Raw genomic sequence first — 20,759 nt, forward strand, 5'->3', positions numbered from 1 at the left:
ATTAAACATGTGTATTATAAATTAAGATTAAAAAGATATTAATAACATGTCTGATAATACTTTTAAATCAACGTATATTTATATTTGATTAATCAATTTTTTAAATTATTATTGATGTTTATGTATTATTATTACTATTATTTCGTGTTTGATAATTTCACCTCAATAATATTAGAGATGTTTTTAGTTTTTAAAAGATCAGTACATATTATTCATAGTTTAACTATAAGAAAATACATAAATAATTTATTTAACCACGATTTAAAGATTTAAAGTGATAATATTTTATAAAATTTTATTTAAATATAAATTTTGAACTCTATTCAATAGGCGATTTGGGCACACTCAATGATATTTCCTAGAAAAAAAAATAATTGGACAGTTGCTTGATTAAGGAGTGGTAGAAGAGTCATTGTGACAGTTACTAATAATCTATCTATCTATTCCAATTCCAATGCCAATTTATTGAAAGCAAGCTTAGTTCCACTTGAGCTTTCTTTCCACAAATCACTCTTGCAAAGAAAACCTTAGTGTCACCAACTCCAAAGCTTTCATCTTCACTTTCAACTATCACAATTCACATCCAAAAGCACTTACAAAAATAATCACTTCTTCTAGTGCTTCCAATCCAAACCACCAACAACCATCATATTCCTACTTAATCTTCACCATAATTCACTCTGAAACTCAAATTTAAGAGGTACAGAAAAGATAGTATTTTATGTATCAGTTTTTGTATCTAGAATTAGAAATTCTGAATTCCCATGTGTTTGTTTTCCAGATGCATTTTTTGTCTTTTTGTTGATTTTTATTTAAATTTTGCATAGTCTTTTTCATTGAATTGTGTGTTTTTTCAATATGAATCAAGCTTTTTCTATGGAGAGTTTGTTGCAGGATGAAGATCTAATTGTAATTTCAATTTATTATTGTTTTTGTTTTTAATTTTACTGAGAAAATGTAGCATCAGAATCTGAGAATTCGAATTCAGATTTGTGTCAAACATTGTAGAGCCAGAGGATCTAGATTTTGAGTAAAATATATGATCTAAAAGTGGGTACGATCTTTTGTATAAAATTAAATATCTCTAACGTAACTGCAGCTACTATTTTCGAATGTAAGCGTATACGGATTTTTACCGTTAGTCTTTTCTTAGATGTATGTGGTAAAATTATGGTCAAATCTGTATATTTTTTTAATTTTCTATTTATGTCGATTGGATTTTGTTATTTGACTCAAACAAAAAATAAACATAAAACAAACTTTTTGTTATATTACAACTGATCATGATCATGTAACCTTTATTTTTGTGTGACTATTTATAGCGCAATGGAATCAGATAATGGTGTTATTATGGAAGACGAAAAACATGTTATTGGAGAAACAACTAAGGAGAATATACATAGAGAAATTGAAGATAACTCTAATGCAGAAATTCAGACCGAAAATGAAGTATCTCAATCTATAGTAGTATCTGAAGACAACAATTCTGTGGTTATTAAAAACTCTGAATGTGCCAAGGTATCGTACGAGATGTATGCGATTTTGTTTATGCAAGTGTCATAAGTTGTTTCTATATGATCTGTTAAACGGTTTTATAAGTATTTATGTCAGTAGATAAATTCAAATTCGTCAACACAAAAGTGTCACGAAGTAAATAATTTATCTTCTTAATTCATGTTAGGAACCTTGTGCCAAAAGTGGTGTAGCTTCAAAGAAGACTAAATCTACCTCCAAAGATAAACCGAATTTGAAGGCTGCAACTTCGTCGTCTCAAAGACAACAAAACCTTTCCAAGAGTGTTAGTTTCCCGTCCAAAACGGCTCGTGTTGAAGTGATGAAGAAAAGCACTGATGGGATTCTTCTGAAGACAGAAAATAAACATGCTCAAACTGTGGCTTCAACTCTTCATTCAAAAAAGTTGACAAATTCAAAAGTGAACACAAAAGAAGCAACAAAAAACCATGGAAATTCTAAACAAAGGACTTCTTTGACTTCCATCAATAGCTTTAAAAGCTCTGAGGTAACAAGATTCTTTGTTTCTCAATGACTTGTTTTATGTTGTTTGATGGCTTATTTTCATTTCATTGGTTTTCCATGTTTCTGTTGATCAGAATTCAAACCCCGCGAAAAGTGAAAATCCAAATAAAGAAGACGACGATGTCCGTTCGACAACTTCGTAAGATTACTAAGTTTTACATTATTATGACTCATTAGGATGTGCATTTGTGGCATTGACATCTCTTGATGAATGAATTACCATTTTTTCTTCTTTCTCTTTAGCTATAATATATTCATAAAACTAGTTTGTATGCTATCAGAAGTCTTACGCTGCGGAGGAAGAGCATTGGTTCTGGATTTTCCTTCCGATTGGAAGAACGAGCTGAAAAAAGAAAAGAGGTTATTATCGAAACATCAGAAGCCTATTGATATTGAATTGCGAATGATAAATGTTGATTCTATTTTATCCTTTTCATTCAGTTCTTCTCGAAGTTAGAAGAGAAAATTCAAGAAAAGGAAGCGGAGATAAGTAATCTGCAAGAGAAATCAAAGGTGGTATCATTGCGAATAATTGATAGATACTTTGTTCCATATTCTTTGAGTTTTCATTCGTAAATCATCGGCTGCTTTTAGCTTATTATCTCGTTTTTTTTCTTCTGATATTCGACAGGAAAGCCAGGAGGCGGAGATCAAGAAATTAAGAAAGAGGATGACATTCAAAGCAGCTCCAATGCCAAGTTTCTATAAAGAACCTCCTCCAAAAGTTGAACTCAAAAAGGTTACTAAAGTTTTTGTATTTTTCTTTCATGGGATTTTCTCTTTTTCTACTAATTCTACATGATGTATTGTATCTACCAATTAGATACCTACAACACGTCCAAAATCACCAAGGCTCGGAAGAAACAAAGGCTCTATTGGGAACAACAGTTCAGAAAACAAATCTAGTTCTAGTGCCATTGCAAAAGTAAAAGGTTATAAAGACATGAGTTCGAAGAAACCGATCAGAAAAACACAAGCCAATGTACAAACGCAGGAAATTGCAGTCACAAAAACAGAAATGGATTCTGTCGAGTATGTTACAAATGACATTAGAGTAATAGAGCAAGATGCGAAAGCGGATATAGGAGAAGGCAATGAAGAAAGTAAAGATCCACCTCTTGACATTACTGAATACCAAAATGAGATGGAACTAGAGTCACTAAATGAACTTGCTAAGAGCAGTACATTGGTCCTAAATGCATCTACATCAGAAATTGTATCCTATGAAGTTACTGTTGGAGTGTAGATTGGTGTATCAGGCTGGAGAGTATTTATGTAAACTCAGGATTTCTTGTTGCCAGTTATTTCATTATTATATTGTGAATAGAGGTTGCTTCATGTTCATCATCATAAACATATATTGCAATGAATATAATTGATTCTTGTATTAAAACGGTTATTGTTTGTGATGAATGGTGAAAAAACCTTGTTATTTGTGATTAAGCAAATTGTTGATGTGTTTTTTCTTTGATTGAAGGAACATCACTACTATTACTCTATGTAACTTCTCACTAAGAAATATGGCCCCTCACTTCAATTGCTTACAGTTTCAATGCCTCACAAATCAAAATGTATACATTAATAATAAACCAAAAGTATATCAAAATTCAAATCACGTTTATAAATAATTTGATATGTTCATTTAAATCAAACTGCATAAATTATTCTACCAAATTATAAAAACAATCCAAAAAAAAAAACTACTCCAGAAACAAGAATTTCATGAAGTTGTTAAAAATTAAAACTATACAAAAAAAATCAAAATTAGGTCAACTCATTAGATTATGCTCAATTTCAGAGTTTATTTTGTGTTGAGACTTTTGGATTCATTTCCAATTTCCCCGAGTTTTAATAAACAATTTCACTCGAAATCAATACCGAAAATGTAAAATCGGACAATTGTTTTAGTTACAAATCGGACAACCTTTTAGTCTATGAACATAGTTACCCAATACTACAATACTTGGAAGGTATAATTTCCCAAAGAGAAGAAAAAGGAAAACATTGTGCTCTTGATTAAAAGTGATTAAGTAGAAGCTTTTGGCAAATTATGATGAAGTTCTATGCTGTCTGTCACGCTCCACTTTGAGAAGAGAAATGAGGTGCTCGACCAAGTGGTACAATGAGATCCTTCAAAACGTCATACTCTTCCTTACCTATTTGTGAACCACTCAGAACCTGATTCACCAAACCAACACCAGAAAAATGGTCAATGAATTAAACATTGAGATGAGTTATTTCAAGGCATGATATGATGAACTTCCAAATCCCATGTGTCATAGGAAATTTTGCAAGCCAACAAATAGCTCAATTTATATGCTGAACATCATTTCCCACTAAAAAATAATTATTGTATGTATATTGCCAAGAAATACAGAAATTGGGAAGGTGGGTTTTTTAATAAATTCAAGTCACGTGCTTGTTCAAAACAATGTTATCAATGCAACCTAATATCATTATGAAATGCTTCATGCACTTCGATCAGATTCCTACCATAGTAATGTGTGTAAAATAATTTTTAAAAAAATATAAACAAATGGTCTCACCTTGACAAACAAGTCCCTCCTATCAGTCATGTATGAGATAAGAGTGGGTATTCTACAAACGGACAATGCATCAACTAACAAGAGAACAACCACTTGCCATTGTTTCATTCTGAATGCTGGAAGTGCGTCCACAAATGACATTGTATCCAGCAAGAATACCTAAGAGAAAGCCGTGCATATTACTCATTCACATATAAACAATGGATATATTTAAAAACTTTTCTAAATACCAATGAGAATGTGCAATTAGGTGCTAAGACAATGGCAACTTGGTTGAATCTTGCAATTATTGCAGGTATATACTAAACAGAACCATATAAGAAATTAAATAGTAAGGCCTGTGCAGATAAGATCAACTTGTGTGGCTAAATGAAGTGATTTTTCCTTTTCCACAGTTTTGTTGATTTCCGTATTTTGTGTATGTGTGGCTCTGCATTTTTTTGAGGGGGTCACAAACATAATAGGGATGTCTTTAATCAATACAGTGTAATATGCAGTAGGCCTTGACTACCAGAGTGTAATAAATATTTAATGACTTAGTTTAAAAAACAAGCATATAACAATACAAATTATAATAAACAGATAACTTAAAAATCTTACCACCGCTTGTTCTAATGTAGATATTGGTATTGGCAGCCTGAGCTCAGCAGCAACTGCAGGTAAAGCTCGAGCAAGACAACTGGCTAATGTTTGTTTTATTTCAGATGATCGACCATCTGTCAAGACAATTTTGCTAGGATATTCTCTCCCATTAACTGATAGAAACTCTTCGTGAAAACTTACATCCCTCCCATATATATATGCCAAAGAAGATGATGTTATCCACGAAAAGAAGGCATTCCACATAGTAGCAAAAGGTGACAACTGAAAAAGAAAAGAAAAAAGAGGTATGTAATTGTGTATACCATGAAAACCTGTATTGGCTTTGAATACTTTCAATAGATAATATAAGAGACTTACAGTCAAACTAAAACCTTCTGGTGGAGCATCAAACCATGAGTCTTCAGAATCAAACAAATCAAATTTGGAAATTCCAGGTTTCCTTGGCCATTTCAGAGTAACTGAATTTGCTTCTAGAATGTCATCATCGTCCATAGTACCTTCCTCAACTAGAATGTCGTCATCATCATCATCCATAGTACCTTCCTCAACAGCATTGGGAGGATGTGGCAATATAGTGATCCCAGCTTCAGAAACTGCACAAGAAGCATTAGTAGACAAAAATAATTAGAAATAATTTAATATTCAAACAGAAAATTCTCTAAAGAAACATCAGTTACCGGCATCATTGGCATCTAAGTCTCCTGATGCAACAGCCTCCGATGCTTGGCTCAATGCAATTGCACAAGCTTCTGCTAATGCAGAACGTAACATATCTTCATCTGCAGCAGCATCTATATTATCTGGCACGTCAGATTCCTTTTTAATGTTTCCAAATTCTTTAACTGCACAAAGATCTTTACTCCCAGAACTGTTGGTTTTTTCATCAGCCCATGTAACAGAGCGACTGAGCTTCTTTTTACCATTAGATTTAAGAGAAGATTTGGGTTTTGTCGGGGAAGATCCAATTGTTTTTTCAATTTGGAATTTCCCTTCAGCATTGGCAGGAACTAAATTGGAAGTGGAAGCATCTCCGTTAGCAGCAATTATACTTATTTCTCCTTTGAGTTGTATTGATTTCCTTTCAGAATCGTTCTGTTCTACATCACATTGGCTTTCTGATATGGTGATGGAATGGACAACTTTCTTCTCAGTAGAAGGAACCAGAGAGGGTCTGAGAAGATCTTCAGATGATTTGGCTATTTCCTTTTTGTTTTTTGAGGGACTTAAAATAAGACTACTCTTAAAGGATGAAGACAGGTCATGTATATCATCATCTTTCCTAACTACTTTATTGCCAACCCTTTTTGGCTGCTCCAATATCGCTGTTGGATTTATTTGTTTATCACAAGTTGTGTCTGTTTGCCCTGATGATAATTTTGAAACACTGTACTCATCTTGCGTGATTATTGTACTCGTGAAGTCAAACTCACTGATAATTGAACTTTTGTCACCACTCGACTTCCCACGAATAGTTTTGGACCCTGCAACGCACAATCAGCAATTGGAAAGTGGAAAAGGGTAAGAATAAGTAACTACACTACTCCATTTCTCAGAACTTAGGCCCTTAACTTTATGTCTATATCATAATACCCCTAAGATAAACAAATAATACAATACAATAAACAGACTATCCTGAGCAAAACATGGGATACCGCATAAGGGTATCTAGTAATCTAGGATTTCCCACAATTATAAACGATTCTGTAAGATTCTCACCTTTTTTAGTATTTTTCTGAGAACCCTTAGAACTGTTGTCTCTTTTTTTTGGTACATAACCCTCGATTGCATTAGATGGTCCAACCCACTGCTCCAAAGACACCTCACCAGTGCCAGTTTCTTTTTTATCCTGGATTTCCATGCCAGAAAAACCAAATTGTCCATCCTTACCAAAATTTTCCATTGATTCCATATTCAAATTCCCAAACCACCTAAGAACATTGTTCAGTTTCTCCGGGTCTAAAACTGAGCACCTCTTATCTTGCAAGCTCCCAGCAAAAGCTTTGCTGTTAACCATACAACTAGAAGAACAAAACATGTAAGTTTCATGCAGGTCATACACCTTGTGCTCCTTCAACGAAATTCGATATCTACCCTTCCGAGGGCGATCAGTTGGCAAAGCATTGTGGCACAAAGGATAACCACACATATTAGTAATGGACCTTTCAGTTACAACATCTTCATAGTCACTTCTTGATATCAAAGATCCAGCTGCAAACAGCTGGTCTTCACTTTGGATGCCATCAAGGAGGGATAATTGCAATTTCAGGACAGCGTCTTTGACAAAAACTGGCTGGTTCTTTTCCATCAGAAGCAAGCAAGTATCTAGAAATTGCATCAGACACAAAGAACAACAAAATTAGTTGCTACATTCCAACAAAATTTAGAACTCACATCACAAGACATAGATCAAGGTAAGTAATTCTGTTAAAGCCCTCATCCAAATGTAAACAACATAAAAGGGAAGAAAATAATAAAGCATTACATCAATGTGGAGTTATTATTCATATAATTTGTTCTATCCAAGACCATGGTTCTATCCAAATCGCTAATTTCGGGATTAATCAAAAACTCTTAATCAAATCAAATTCAACAAGTCCTAACAAATTCAAAGCATCACGTCTTAAAATTCAAATTTAGACTACTATTATATTAAAATTCAAACAAGCATGGAAATCATAGATCATCATCAAACAAGTCTTCGTCTTCTTAAACATCTTGTCATTGTAAAAAAAAAATTAAAAAAAATGAAGACTTGCTTGATGATGATCCAGCGAATGGCCAAATAGCTGTGCCACAATAGCCTTTCATGCGATAGCCTTCCGAATAGAGATTGGCCTCTACGCTTCCCGCTCTCCCGAGATAGAGCCGCTATTTCTCAGGATTAATATCTCTGATGTATAGTCTTGAAAATGCCATGAACATATAGTATAGTGCAACTGTGCATGCATATCTTATGGTACTTTACAAGTGTATGTAAGATGGCCACAAACATGGGTAAGGTGCAGATCAAACAAAGCAATGGATGACAATTCGTACAGGTTATTTTCATATTAACCATACAAAAGATTGATTTAGGTCGTTTTCTATTCGAAATAAAAGTATGATAGTTAATATAAAGCTCCTATACTAAATTCTTCTAAACCCTCACTGACCACATATTCTTTACTAATACTTCATTGATATTGTGCTCGTATCTGTAACAAGCTTCACCGTCTAAATTTTGTACATACAACAAAAAATGTTCAATTTAGCTTCATTTAATGTATTCTAGCCCTAATAAAGGAAAATAAGACGAACAAGCATGCAAATCAGGAAAAAACGATTAGGAAAAAATACGTTAACAAGCAAAAACCACAACACACTGCGCTAATCAGCCAGCAAAAAATGAAGAGCACAAAAATCACGGCATGAACAAGCAAATTGAACACAGGGTGAATCAGCCAGAAAATCAAAAGCAAATGTAACAAAAGCCAAAATCACAGCAAAAAACGGCAAGATCGGTCTAAAATACCTTCGTTGCAGAGCGAAGAGTGCAAAGAGAATGAGATTGGAACGAAGGAGAATTTGATAGAGGAGTTTATAAGAGGTAATAAGCGCTTATGAAACTGGTCTATTAGCACTTATAAGCACTTATGTTAGTAGTAGATAAGTCCAAATAAGCTCTACATAAGCCAATCCAAACAGGTTATTAGAGAAAAGTGGAGAAATAGAGAGAGAGAGAGAGAAGAACGGCGATGATTATCAAGTGATTCGATGGAGAAATTAGGTTTCCTTGCTTTGATATTTCAATTGAAATAGAGTAATTGTTCTGTTATAGCCTTTTGAGAAACAAAGGGATTTTTACTTGCAGGAAGAGGGAAAAGAACCCAATATTGATCGAATTAGGGCTTCATGAATACAATAAAACTAACCAAGCGGAACGGAGTGCAATGAGTCACAAGAGAGGAGAATAGAATAAATATCTCATTCTATTGCAGGGATATTTCATAAACAAAATAGAGCAATTTTTTCATTCCGCCTAAATCGGAAGGTATAAAAATGATGGAATGGGATGGAATGAATTTCATTATATTTCTTTTCATTCGATGCATTTTTAATTAAACCAAAATTTATAGCATTACATTCTGTCTGAGACCGAAACCATCACATTCCGCCAATCCAAATATAATATATGAGAGAATTCATGGACTACACTTCACATCCTTTGTTTAAACCAAATATTAATCAAAAAGAATGACATAATATGGAACAAAATTTTTGAATGGAGTACAGTTTTATTTAATCAAAATATTGATTTTAAAAATCCACGAAGTATAAGAATGGTTAAAGATTCAGCACAGAATTTACAAACAAAAACAATTAAAAAAAACTCTAAGTTAGCTCATCATCAATATAACAATTTTCTCTCTAATCTTAAGGTACATTCATCGTCTAAACAATATAGTATTTGTGACTGTATCGCTTATACTATTCTTATTTACTTTGTTATCAAAAAAAATTTTCATTTATATGCTTTCAAGTTTCGTAGACACGTTCCACAATTGTATTTTGTGAAGTTGAGTTATCCCACATTTCCTTTTACTATTACTAGTTATTCATTCCACTCACAAGGAGTATGTTTGATTTGCCGTCATTGGAGCACCTGAATAGCCAAAAATAGATGGTTTATCATTTTAGTTTGAGCACAAAAACAACATTTATCATTTACAACCATTCAATACTTGTGAAACTTATCTTTGGTTGTCAATCTGCCATGACAAGCCATCTCCAAAACAAATAAAGCTATCGGGCGCACCATGTTGTTGTAAAATAATTTCCTCCAATGCACAGTTTGGTGTTTTTCAATTAGCTCAAGATAAATTTGTTTGGTTTTAAACTTCCTACTCTGTTGCATATTGGCCCAGTTTTGTAACAGATGCACCTTCTCTTTTGCTTTAAAATAACCTTCAAGATCCAAGAACAACTTTATTTAACTACAACTGACATTAGTTGATCATTTTTTAAGTAGTAGTTATGCACCCACTGGATCCATAAGTTGTGTGCTTTACCACTCAAGTTCCACAACAGCTTGATCATGTTGGCACTACTTCATTCCTCAAGAGGGATGAGATTCATACTGCCCCGGTTTTTCAGAGCACAAACCTGCTTCCACGCAATAGGGAGTTCCCTCGAAAACTCATTGCCTCCAATCCACAAAAAGAATCTACAAACTGCATTGATCTTATGAATTACCTCTTTGGAAAAGGGAACACATTACACCCAATAGTTAGTAATAGCCATATTCACACTTTTTATGAGTTGCAATCAGTTAACATAGCTAAGCAGTCTCCCGCTCCAATGAGTAATATGATCCACAATTTTCTCAATCAGGGGACTATATTGTTGAGTGTAAGCTTCTTACATGTGAGAGGAACTCTCAGGTATCTAAAGGGAAGGACCCCTTCTTTGAACTCAATTATCTTTTTGACATCATCTTTGGTATTCTCCTTCATTGCACCAAAGTAAGCTCTGCATTTAGCAGGGTTAACTCTCAGGCTCGTAGAGTTTGAGAAGTTATGAAAAGCATAGATCACCAACTCAATAGATTTTTTGTCTCCTCTAGTGAAAAGCAGCAGATCATCAACAAAGCATAAGTTTATTATTTGAAGATTTTCACACTTAGAATGGAGGTTAAAATCTGGTATTTTCCTCAGCATTTGGAGATACCTATGGAAGTATTCCATCACAATAACAAAGAGAATGGGAGATATGGGATCACCATGTCTCAAACCCCTCTTAGCTTTCAAATCTTTGGTATAAGTACCATTGATGTTAAACTTGTAAGATAAAGTAGACACAACCAAAAGGATCCATCTAACAAATTGATTAGGGAAGCCAATCTCTTTTAAGATGAGTTCCAATGCCTTCCAATCAACAGTATCATATGTTTTTTGTATATCTAATTGTAACATGCACAAGGTGTTCCACCTTTTCTATTGTACCATTTTATCAGCTCATAGGCTAGAAGAATGTAGTCCTAAATGTGTTGCCCATGAACAAATGATGCTTGACTTTGGTTGGCAATGTTGGTTAGAACCCTACCTACTATATTAGTGAGGATATTTGAGGTGATTTTGTAGAGGGTTGTGAAACATGAGATAGGCCTGAAATCTTTAATGGTTTTAGCCTCTGAGTTCTTGAGGATGACAGTTACCAGGGTGTTGTTTACAGCCAAATACATCTTTTCATCCTCGAAAAACTCTTTGGCCACTACTAGAAGACCAACCTTAATAATATTCCAATCGGCCTTGAAGAAAGTTGCATCATATCCATCCAGACCTGGGGCCTTAAGATCTCCAATACCTTTAAGGACAGTTAGAGTTTCCAATTCACCAACTGGTTCCACTAAGAGTTTTCTCTGCATATGATTGAGTTGGGTCTCATCCCTCATGGAAATCATATCAATACCAACAAGGTTGTTATTTTCCATCCCCACCAAATTATTATAGAAGTTCAACACCTCTCCTTAAATATCATCACGAGTCAATGATATAGTGCCATCTGTAAGTGTTATCCCATATTATGAGTTTTTGAGTGATGTCAAAGTTTGTGATAGAAATATAGTTGAAAATTATTTCAAAAAGATCTCTAGCATGACATATCATTAAAATAACAATTGAGAAGATTTTTGCATCATTAAAATATCATTTTTGCATATTTTGATGTTTTGGATCGACGCATGAGTTGGTGTATCGATACATGTCTAAATTATGTGTCTGAAATTCAATTTTGGTTCAGCATGTATCGACTCATATGGTGAAGTATCGATACGTGTGTAATTGTTTTTCTCAAAAATCAATTTTCCTTTAGCATGTATGAACCCATTGATGGTTGTATTGATACATGGCCTGTCAACCTTTCTATTTGGTGTTTTTTACCAAACATGTATCGACCCATTTACTCATGTATCGACTCATGCTGTATGGTAAGATTGAACCCAAACCTTTCTTCACAATCCTCCGGTTACCGTTACTCATTTGAATGAACCCACTGTTCTTCAAATCTTTCACTCGGCTGAATCTATGAAGCAAAGATTTGTGCAAAAAACCCCAAATCTTGGATGACAAAACCCTATGACTTTATTCAAGAAAAACCCACTAAAAAGCTCTACCCAAATCAAGATTACACAATCTTATTTGGATGTTATAACCACAACAATGCACTATGATCAACAAAAATTGTTATGTGTAGTTGTTGAAACATACAATGAAGAATGAAGATGAAGAGGAACTTTAGTGTATATCTTTCACTTTTTTTGTTATTTTATGAAAATGAGACTCCATAATATATATATATATATATATATATATATATATATATATATACATATATATATATATATATATATATATATATATATATATATATATATATATATATATATATATATATATATATATATATATATATATATATATATATGATGTATGGACCAAGTGAAAAACACAGTGGAATTTTTTTGCAAAAATACACAGCAGAAAAATAAGTGAAATCAGCGACCACTCGACCTGTTCACATTGAGCACTCAACCTGTTCAGACCCGCAACAGCATAATTCAAATAAAATAGGTTATGAGTCGACTCAAACAGGATATGAGTCGACTCAACTTGTTTTTCCATAAATGAGTCGACTCAAAGACTCGACCTGTTCAAACCCACAACAACACAATTCAAATAAAATAGGTTATGAGTTGACTCAAACAGGAGATGAGTCGACTCATCTTATTTTTCCAGAAATGAGTCGACTCAAAGACTCGACCTGTTCGGACCCGTGAGTTACAAAGAAAATGATATGCATGAATGAGTCGACTCAAAGATTTTAAATGGTCAAAAATGAGTTTTTCTGAATTTTGATAGATGGCATTTTGGTGGTTGCCTCTACTTCACATTCAGGAGGAGGTTCCTGTACTTCTTCAGACTTGACTGGAATGTCTGTTGAACTGTCAAGGAATGTTTCAACATCCTTTATGACATCGATTCCTTCCTCTTTATCATCCACAATAACATTTATGGATTCCATCAGGACATTGGTCCTGTAGTTGAACACTCTGTAAGCTCTGCTGTTAGTGGAGTATCCTAGAAATATACCCTCATCACTTTTGGGATCCAGTTTCCTTCTCTGTTCACGATTTGTGAGAATGTAACATTTACTTCCAAAGATATGAAAGTACTTCACCGTGGGTTTTCTTCCTTTCCATATTTCATACCGAGTGGAGGAGGTTCCTTTTCTCAAGGTGACTCTGTTGTGAACATAGCATGCGGTATTCATAGCTTCAGCCCAAAAGTGCATAGGAAGCTTCTTTGCATGAATCATAGCTCTGGCAGATTCTTGAATAGTTCTATTTTACCTTTCAACTATTCCATTCTGCTGGGGAGTTATAGGGGAGGAGAACTCATGACTTATTCCTTCAGACGAGCAAAACTCATCAAACTTGGAATTTTTGAATTCCGTACCATGATCACTCCTAATTCGGACAACACAACTGTCCTTTTCCCTTTGGAGTCTGATGCACAGGTCTTTGAAGATATCAAATGTATCTGACTTCTCTCTGATAAAGCTTATCCACGTGTATCTGGAATGATAATCAACCACCATGTATGTATATCTCTTTCCACCCAGACTTTCAACCTGCATAGGTCCCATTAAGTCCATGTGCAACAGTTCCAGAACTCTGGAAGTTGTAGGATGTCCCAGCTTCGGATGTGACATCTTGGTTTGCTTGCCCACCTGGCATTCTCCACAGACTCTTCCTTCATCAATAAGCAGGTTTGGAATTCCTCTGACTGCTTCCTTAGATATGATCTTCTTCATTCCCCGTAAGTGGAGATGTCCAAGGCGTCTATGCCACAACTTCACCTCCTATTCTTCCTTGGCTGGAGAGCAGATTGTGGAGAAGTTTGAGACTTTAGGTTCCCACAAATAGCAGTTATCTTTGGACCTGGATCCTCTCATAACTTCCTGATTGTCACCATTCGTCACAATACATAGCTCCTTAGTAAACTGAACATAGAACCCTTGATCACACAGCTGGCTTATGCTGATGAGGTTTGCAGTTAGTCCTCTTACTAACAGCACATTATTCAGTTTTGGAACTCCAGAGCAGTCCAGCTTACCCACACCTTTTATTTTTCCTTTAGCACCATCACCAAAGGTCATATAGATGGTAGTGTGAGGTTGAATATCTACCAATAGATTTTCCATACCAGTCATATGTCTTGAGCATCCACTGTCAAAGTACCAGTCTTCTTTGGTAGAAGCCCTTAGAGCTGTGTGAGCTAACCTAGCATACCATTGTCTCTTCTTGTTGGAGACATGGTGGCTATATGTCTTATGCTTAGGTCTGACATGGGGGACTTGGTTCGGGTAACCATGGAGCCTGTAGCAGAAGGCTTTTATATGCCCAAGTCTACCACAGTGGTGACATCTCCATTTCTGGAATTTCCTCTTCTGATTATTATTCATCCTGGTACCCCGATGTTGAGACATTGGATGTGACCTCTGTTTGGATTTCTGAACTTTAGCCTTTGGGCGTTTGTGTTCAGCTGAGGATCTTTTCCCAAAGCCTAAACCAGATGTGGTTCCAGACTTCTGTCCCACCTTTAGGATCTCTTCCAAGGTGTCAGTTCCTTTATTCATCATTCTGATGGATTTAGTCATCTGATTCAGCTTGGAGGTCAGCAGGGTTATCTCACCATTTAGACCCTCTATGGCCGTCAGATGCTTCTGTCTTTCATCTTCCAGCTCCTTGATGAGTTTTTTCTGCTTTTCTCCTTGTACACGCACTTCTGCACTGGTGACACATAGCTTCTTATAAGCTGCAGCAAGTTCATCAACGGTCAGTTCATCTGCACTTGAGTCATCATCAGTGGCACAAACACTAGTTAGTGCAGTGACATGTTTAGCAGATTCTCCTTCAGATTCACTTTCAGAATCTCCTTCAGACCATGTGATAGCTAGCCCCTTCTTTTGCATCTTGAGGTAAGTAGGGCATTCAGCTCTGACATGTCCATACCCTTCACAACCATGACACTGGATTCCCTTGCCTTGGTTGAACTTTTCTTCAGAAGTTGATCTTTTCTTGATGTCAGACGAGATGTTTTTGACATTAAGTCTACCTCTTTGATCAATCTTCTTCACGAACTTGTTGAACTGTCTCCCAAGCATGGCTAAGGCTTCTGATATGCTTTCATCACCTCCAGTATATCCTGCTTCTGACTCCTCTTCAGCATTAGATACAAAAGCTACGCTCTTGTTTTTCTTTTCAGCATTCTCACACAAGCCCATTTCAAAGGTTTGGAGAGAATCAATGAGCTCATCCACCTTCATATTGCAGATGTCCTGAGCCTCCTCTATGGCTGTGACCTTCATAGCAAATCTCTTAGGCAGGGACCTGAGAATCTTTCTTACAAGTTTCTCTTCAGCCATTTTCTCACCTAATCCACCAGAGGTGTTTGCAATTTCAAGAATATTCATGTGGAAGTCATGAATAGTCTCATCCTCTTTCATCCTCAGATTTTCAAACTTGGTGGTCAGCATCTGAAGTTTGGACATCTTCACCTTGGAAGTACCTTCATGAGTTATCTTGAGGGTATCCCAAACTTCCTTAGCTAGCTCACAGTGGTGTACCAGCCTGAAGATGTTCTTACTGATTCCATTGAACAATGCATTCAAGGCCTTAGAATTTCCAAGGGCTAATGCCTCTTGCTCCTTGTCCCATTCTTCTTCAGGAATTTGCACACTAACTCCATCTTCACCTGTCTTCGTTGGATGTTCCCATCCTTTGTTGACAGCTCTCCAGACTTTGCTATCTAGAGACCTTAAGAAGGCTATCATACGAGGCTTCCAGTCATCATAGTTAGAGCCATCCAACATGGGTGGTCTATTTGAGTGCCATATATCCTTGTCCATGGTACTAGAAAGTAACTTCCCTAGATCTCACCCAGAAATTAACAGGCAGGGTGCCTGCTCTGATGCCAATTGAAATTCTAGTTATCAGACTTTCGATGTCACACGGGTTGTTGTGACATCCAATTCTGCACAGACAAGAATTATGCAGACCTTAAAAGTAAGTGCAGTAAATAACACAAGTAATTGTTTACCCAGTTCAGTCCAACATGACCTACGTCTGGGGGCTACCAAGCCAGGGAGGAAATTCACTATCAGTAGTATTAATTCAAAGCTAAGCTCACCCGTTTACAACTCTTCACTTAATCCCTACCCAATGCAATTTCAATCTTACTCTAAGATCAGAGTTCCTACCCACTCCCCCTCAATCACCTCAGTGATTACTACCTTTAATCAATATTAAAGACAATTTTGAAGTCACACTTCAAATAACTCTTGATTGTGCTTAACAGCTTTAATCAAGATACACAGCACTCACGCTTAAAAGCTTTGAGCGACACAACACTTACAACTCAATGAACACCCTATGCCAATGCGATCATCTACGTGATAATGGCTTGGCTTACAAGATATGTCTAATACAAGACTCACAAAAATACAGCAGTGAAGTATGATGGACACACTAAATCTTCACGCCTCAAAATCCCCAGTTCTGAATGAAGAAACGACTTCCTTTTATATTGCAGTACTTGGGCCTTTGCACTTGTATTTTCCTGAATTTAAGGTCACCCGAGTTTCCCTAAATTCCACATCTAGGTTACTAACAAATAGGCTATTTGTTAGGTTCATTAATTGTAGCTTGGTTGTTGATTTCCTGGATTTTCTCTCAGCTGTTGAATCCCTGAAGAATAGCCTGAGAAAAAGCTGAAACAGAAAACTAAACAACCTACAATATAGCATATGCTGTCAGGAATGAATGTCACAACATTCAGCTTGACATCAAGGACCATATGCTAAGTCTGTTTTTCCTGAAAACAGACTGTACAATTTTGCTGAACTGTACAGGACCAAACTGTCCATTCTACAGTAGCAACTTACATTAATACATGTCAAAGTATCCAATTTGACATTTACACATTTAGCCTTAAGTCAGTTATGTTATCCTTTTGAAGGGCAGACTGAGAAACATACTGAAGTGTAGCAGAACACCACTCTGTCTATTGTTCAGTATATGCTGTCCATGATGAATGTCACAACATCCAGTTTGACATTCATATAGTAGGCCTTATGCCAGGTCTGGTATTTCCTTGATAACCAAACTGAAAATGAATACTGAGCTCTAACAGAACACCAACTGTTCTATTCCTCAGTATCTGCTGACAGGGATGAATGTCACCACATCCAATTTGACATTCAATAAATCCTGTATTAGCTAATCCTGCAGTAAGTTACTCAAGTATGTCATGACATTAGTCAAGACATCAGAGTACAGTTAGATACTCTAACCTCCAATGCAGTTACACAGACGCCTTCACAACATGTCATGACATTAGTCAAGACATTAGAATCCAGCTAGTGTTTTACCATACAATGCAGCCAATTAAACACTTACATAAGGTAACTGAGAAGGAAAACGAACAAGAGGAAGATAAAAGCGAAGAGGCCATAGAGAAAGAAGAACCTTATGTGCCTCCACCACCGTATAAACCTCTTATCTCTTATCCTCAAAGACTTGTTAAATCTAAAAGTGTAGGGAAATTTAAAAAAATTGTAGAGCTTCTAAAACAATTGAATATCACAATACCCTTTACGGAAGTTATCACTCAAATTCCCTCATATGCTATGTTTCTTAAGGAAATCTTATCTAACAAGAAGAAGATAGAGGATAATGAAATTGTTACACTTACTGCTGAGTGTAGTGCCATAATACAAAACAATATGCCTTATAAGCTGAAAGACCCAGGTAGTTTCTCCATACCCTGTGTAATCGAAAAGTTTGTCATAGACAAAGCACTATGCGACTTAGGAGCCAATATTAGCTTAATGCCCTTGTCCATATGTGAAAGGCTCAAAATGGGAGAACTAAGACCTACTAGGATGTCCGTATAACTTGCAGATCGTTCTGTCAAATTTCCCATAGGTATGTTAGAAAACGCTCTAGTATGCATAGGACAATTCTATATTCCTACTGATTTCATAATCATGGATATAAAAGAGGATTCCAACATCCCTATCATATTAGGAAGACCATTTCTAGCTACTGTTGGAGCCATTATAGATGTTAAGAAAGGTAAGTTAACCTTTGAAGTTGGTGAGGAAAAAGTCGAATTCATTTTGACGCAATTCTTAAAGGCACCAACTATAGACGATACCTGTTGTCTACTAGATGTCATCGACGAATGTATAAGATAAATGGAGAATGAACAAACATCATACTCTGAAATACTAAAAATTCCAAGGCCTTCTACTTTTGAAGATGAAAATTGGAGTGAGGAATACCAAGATGACAACCTAAGTGAATGCCTAACACTAACACCCGATCATATGCCTTGCCCAAAGAAACTAGCCCTAGAGCTTAAGACACTACCCAAAAATCTAAGGTATGAATTCCTAAACAGTGAACTCGAGCGACCTGTAATAGTCAATGCAGACTTAGGGCAATAGAGACCGAAAAGCTTCTACACGTTTTAAGAAAATATCCAACTGCTTTAGGCTACAACATCTCAGATCTAAAAGGAATGAGCCCTTCCATATGCATGCATCGCATAATGCTAGAGGAAGACAGTAAGACCTCTAGAGAACATCAAAGAAGGATAAATCTCATTCTGAGTGATGTAGTGAAGAAAGAAGTGCAAAAGTTGTTAGAAGCAGGTATTATCTACCCAATACCAGATAGTCAATGGGTCAGCCCAATACATGTCGTACCAAAGAAGGGAGGCGTCACAGTTGTTAATAATGAAAAAGGCGAATCTATAGCACAAAGAGTGGTTACTAGAAGTAGAATGTGCATTGATTATAGAAAATTAAACAAAGCCACTCGGAAGGACCATTTTCCTTTACCGTTTATCGGTCAAATGCTTGAACGATTGGCTAAGCATTCTCACTTATGCTACTTAGACGATTATTCGGGATTTTTCCAAATTCCTGTTCATCCTGACGACCAAGAGAAAATGACATTCACATGTCCCTACGGTACATTCGCCTACCGACAAATGCCGTTCGGACTGTGTAACGCTCCCGTAACATTCCAAAGGTGCATGGTGTCAATTTTTGCAGATTTTATAGATGACATCATGGAAGTCTTCATAGACGATTTCTCTGTATGCGGACAAAGCTTTGAAGGATGTTTATCGAATCTTGAAATGGTACTTAAAAGATGCGTAAAAGTGAACCTCATGCTAAACTGGGAAAAGTGCCACTTCATGGTCCGACAAGGGATCGTACTCTGACACATAGTATCCGATAAGGGGATCGAAGTCGACAAGGCTAAAATAGAAGTTATAGAAAACCTTCATCCTGCGAAAACCGTAAGAGAAATATGAAGCTTTTTAGGACACGCCGGTTTCTACCAGTGATTCATTAAAGATTTCTCAAAAATCACCAAACCACTGACAAGCTTATTGATGAAAGATGTTGAATTCATCTTTGATGACAAATGCCTAGCGGCATTTGAACAACTGAAGACAACTCTTATCACCGTACCTATCATGCAACTGCTCGATTGGAGATTACCTTTTGAAATCATGTGTGATGCTAGTGACTATGCTGTAAGCGCAACCTTAGGACTGAGAAGGGATAAGAAACTTCATGCAATATACTACGCAAGTAGAACCCTAGACCCTGCACAGATGAACTACGCCACCACATAAAAGGAACTTTTGGCCGTAGTGTTCGCTCTGGATAAATTTCGTTCCTACCTAGTAGGAGCAAAGATAATTATCTATACCGGCCATGCTTCAATTAGGTACCTGTTAAATAAAAAGGACGCCAAACAGAGACTCCTAAGGTGGGTATTACTACTACAAGAGTTTGACCTAGAAATCAAGGATAAGAGGGGCACTGAAAACGCCGTGGCCGATCACTTATCAAGAATGGAAGGTATTGAACCTGAACAAGTGCCTATAAATGAAGATTTCCCTTACAAAAGACTCATAACCCAACTGGCAAGCAATATATCTAAATGTGCATTAACCTATAAGGATACCGAAACAAAGGAGGTAGTGGAAGCAATTTACACTAAAACCACACTGCCATGGTACGCTGACTTCGTCAACTACTTAGCAGTTGAGGTGCTTCCACCAGACTTGAATTACCAATAAAAGAAAATATTCTTCCACGATCTTAAACATTACTATTGGTATAGATGTTTAATTGGCTGCATTGTATGGTAAAACACTAGCTGGATTCTAATGTCTTGACTGATGTCATGACATGCTGTGGAGATGTTTGTTTGAATGCATTGTATGTTAGAATATCTAGCTGTACTCTGATGTTTTGGCTGATGTCATGACAGTCTGAGTAGTATACTGCAGGTTTAGCTAATACAGGATTTATTGAATGTCAAACTGGATGTTATGACATTCATCCCTGTCAGCAGATACTGAGGAATAGAACAGTTGGTGTTCTGCTATAACTCAGTATTTACTTTCAGTCTGGTTATCAAGGAAATACCAAACCTGACATAAGGCT

General features: G+C 36.1%; 2 protein-coding genes across 2 annotated transcripts; one reads left to right on the forward strand and one right to left on the reverse strand.

The window, feature by feature from the left end:
• The first annotated feature begins 364 nt into the window (after window positions 1–364).
• On the forward strand, window positions 365–3,375 carry LOC127098237 (protein WVD2-like 4). The gene is made up of 8 exons (XM_051036775.1): window positions 365–700; window positions 1,323–1,518; window positions 1,682–2,020; window positions 2,112–2,176; window positions 2,319–2,397; window positions 2,479–2,550; window positions 2,669–2,776; window positions 2,861–3,375. The coding sequence occupies exons 2-8, from the start codon at window positions 1,327–1,329 to the stop codon at window positions 3,281–3,283; spliced, it is 1,278 nt and encodes a 425-aa protein (XP_050892732.1). The 5' UTR covers window positions 365–700; window positions 1,323–1,326; the 3' UTR covers window positions 3,284–3,375.
• A 426-nt stretch (window positions 3,376–3,801) lies between these two features.
• On the reverse strand, window positions 3,802–9,295 carry LOC127098236 (putative RNA polymerase II subunit B1 CTD phosphatase RPAP2 homolog). The gene is made up of 7 exons (XM_051036774.1): window positions 8,698–9,295; window positions 6,903–7,508; window positions 5,864–6,667; window positions 5,544–5,779; window positions 5,184–5,447; window positions 4,584–4,742; window positions 3,802–4,215 (listed from the first exon to the last, which is right to left on the reverse strand). The coding sequence occupies exons 2-7, from the start codon at window positions 7,489–7,491 to the stop codon at window positions 4,111–4,113; spliced, it is 2,157 nt and encodes a 718-aa protein (XP_050892731.1). The 5' UTR covers window positions 7,492–7,508; window positions 8,698–9,295; the 3' UTR covers window positions 3,802–4,110.
• Window positions 9,296–20,759: the final 11,464 nt, after the last annotated feature.

This window comes from Lathyrus oleraceus, chromosome 6, assembly GCF_024323335.1.
Source record: "Lathyrus oleraceus cultivar Zhongwan6 chromosome 6, CAAS_Psat_ZW6_1.0, whole genome shotgun sequence".
Lineage (NCBI taxonomy): Eukaryota > Viridiplantae > Streptophyta > Magnoliopsida > Fabales > Fabaceae > Lathyrus > Lathyrus oleraceus.

Excerpts from the sequence above, each read along its gene's own strand:
- LOC127098237 (XM_051036775.1), top strand. The coding sequence starts at position 1,327 with ATGGAATCAGATAATGGTGTTATTATGGAAGACGAAAAACATGTTATT. Across the intron at positions 2,177-2,318 it reads GATGTCCGTTCGACAACTTC|AAGTCTTACGCTGCGGAGGA; the intron begins GTAAGATTACTA and ends GTATGCTATCAG. Across the intron at positions 2,777-2,860 it reads CAAAAGTTGAACTCAAAAAG|ATACCTACAACACGTCCAAA; the intron begins GTTACTAAAGTT and ends TCTACCAATTAG.
- LOC127098236 (XM_051036774.1), bottom strand. The coding sequence starts at position 7,491 with ATGGAAAAGAACCAGCCAGTTTTTGTCAAAGACGCTGTCCTGAAATTG. Across the intron at positions 6,668-6,902 it reads TCAGAAAAATACTAAAAAAG|GGTCCAAAACTATTCGTGGG; the intron begins GTGAGAATCTTA and ends TGTGCGTTGCAG. Across the intron at positions 4,216-4,583 it reads GGAGGGACTTGTTTGTCAAG|GTTCTGAGTGGTTCACAAAT; the intron begins GTGAGACCATTT and ends TTGGTGAATCAG.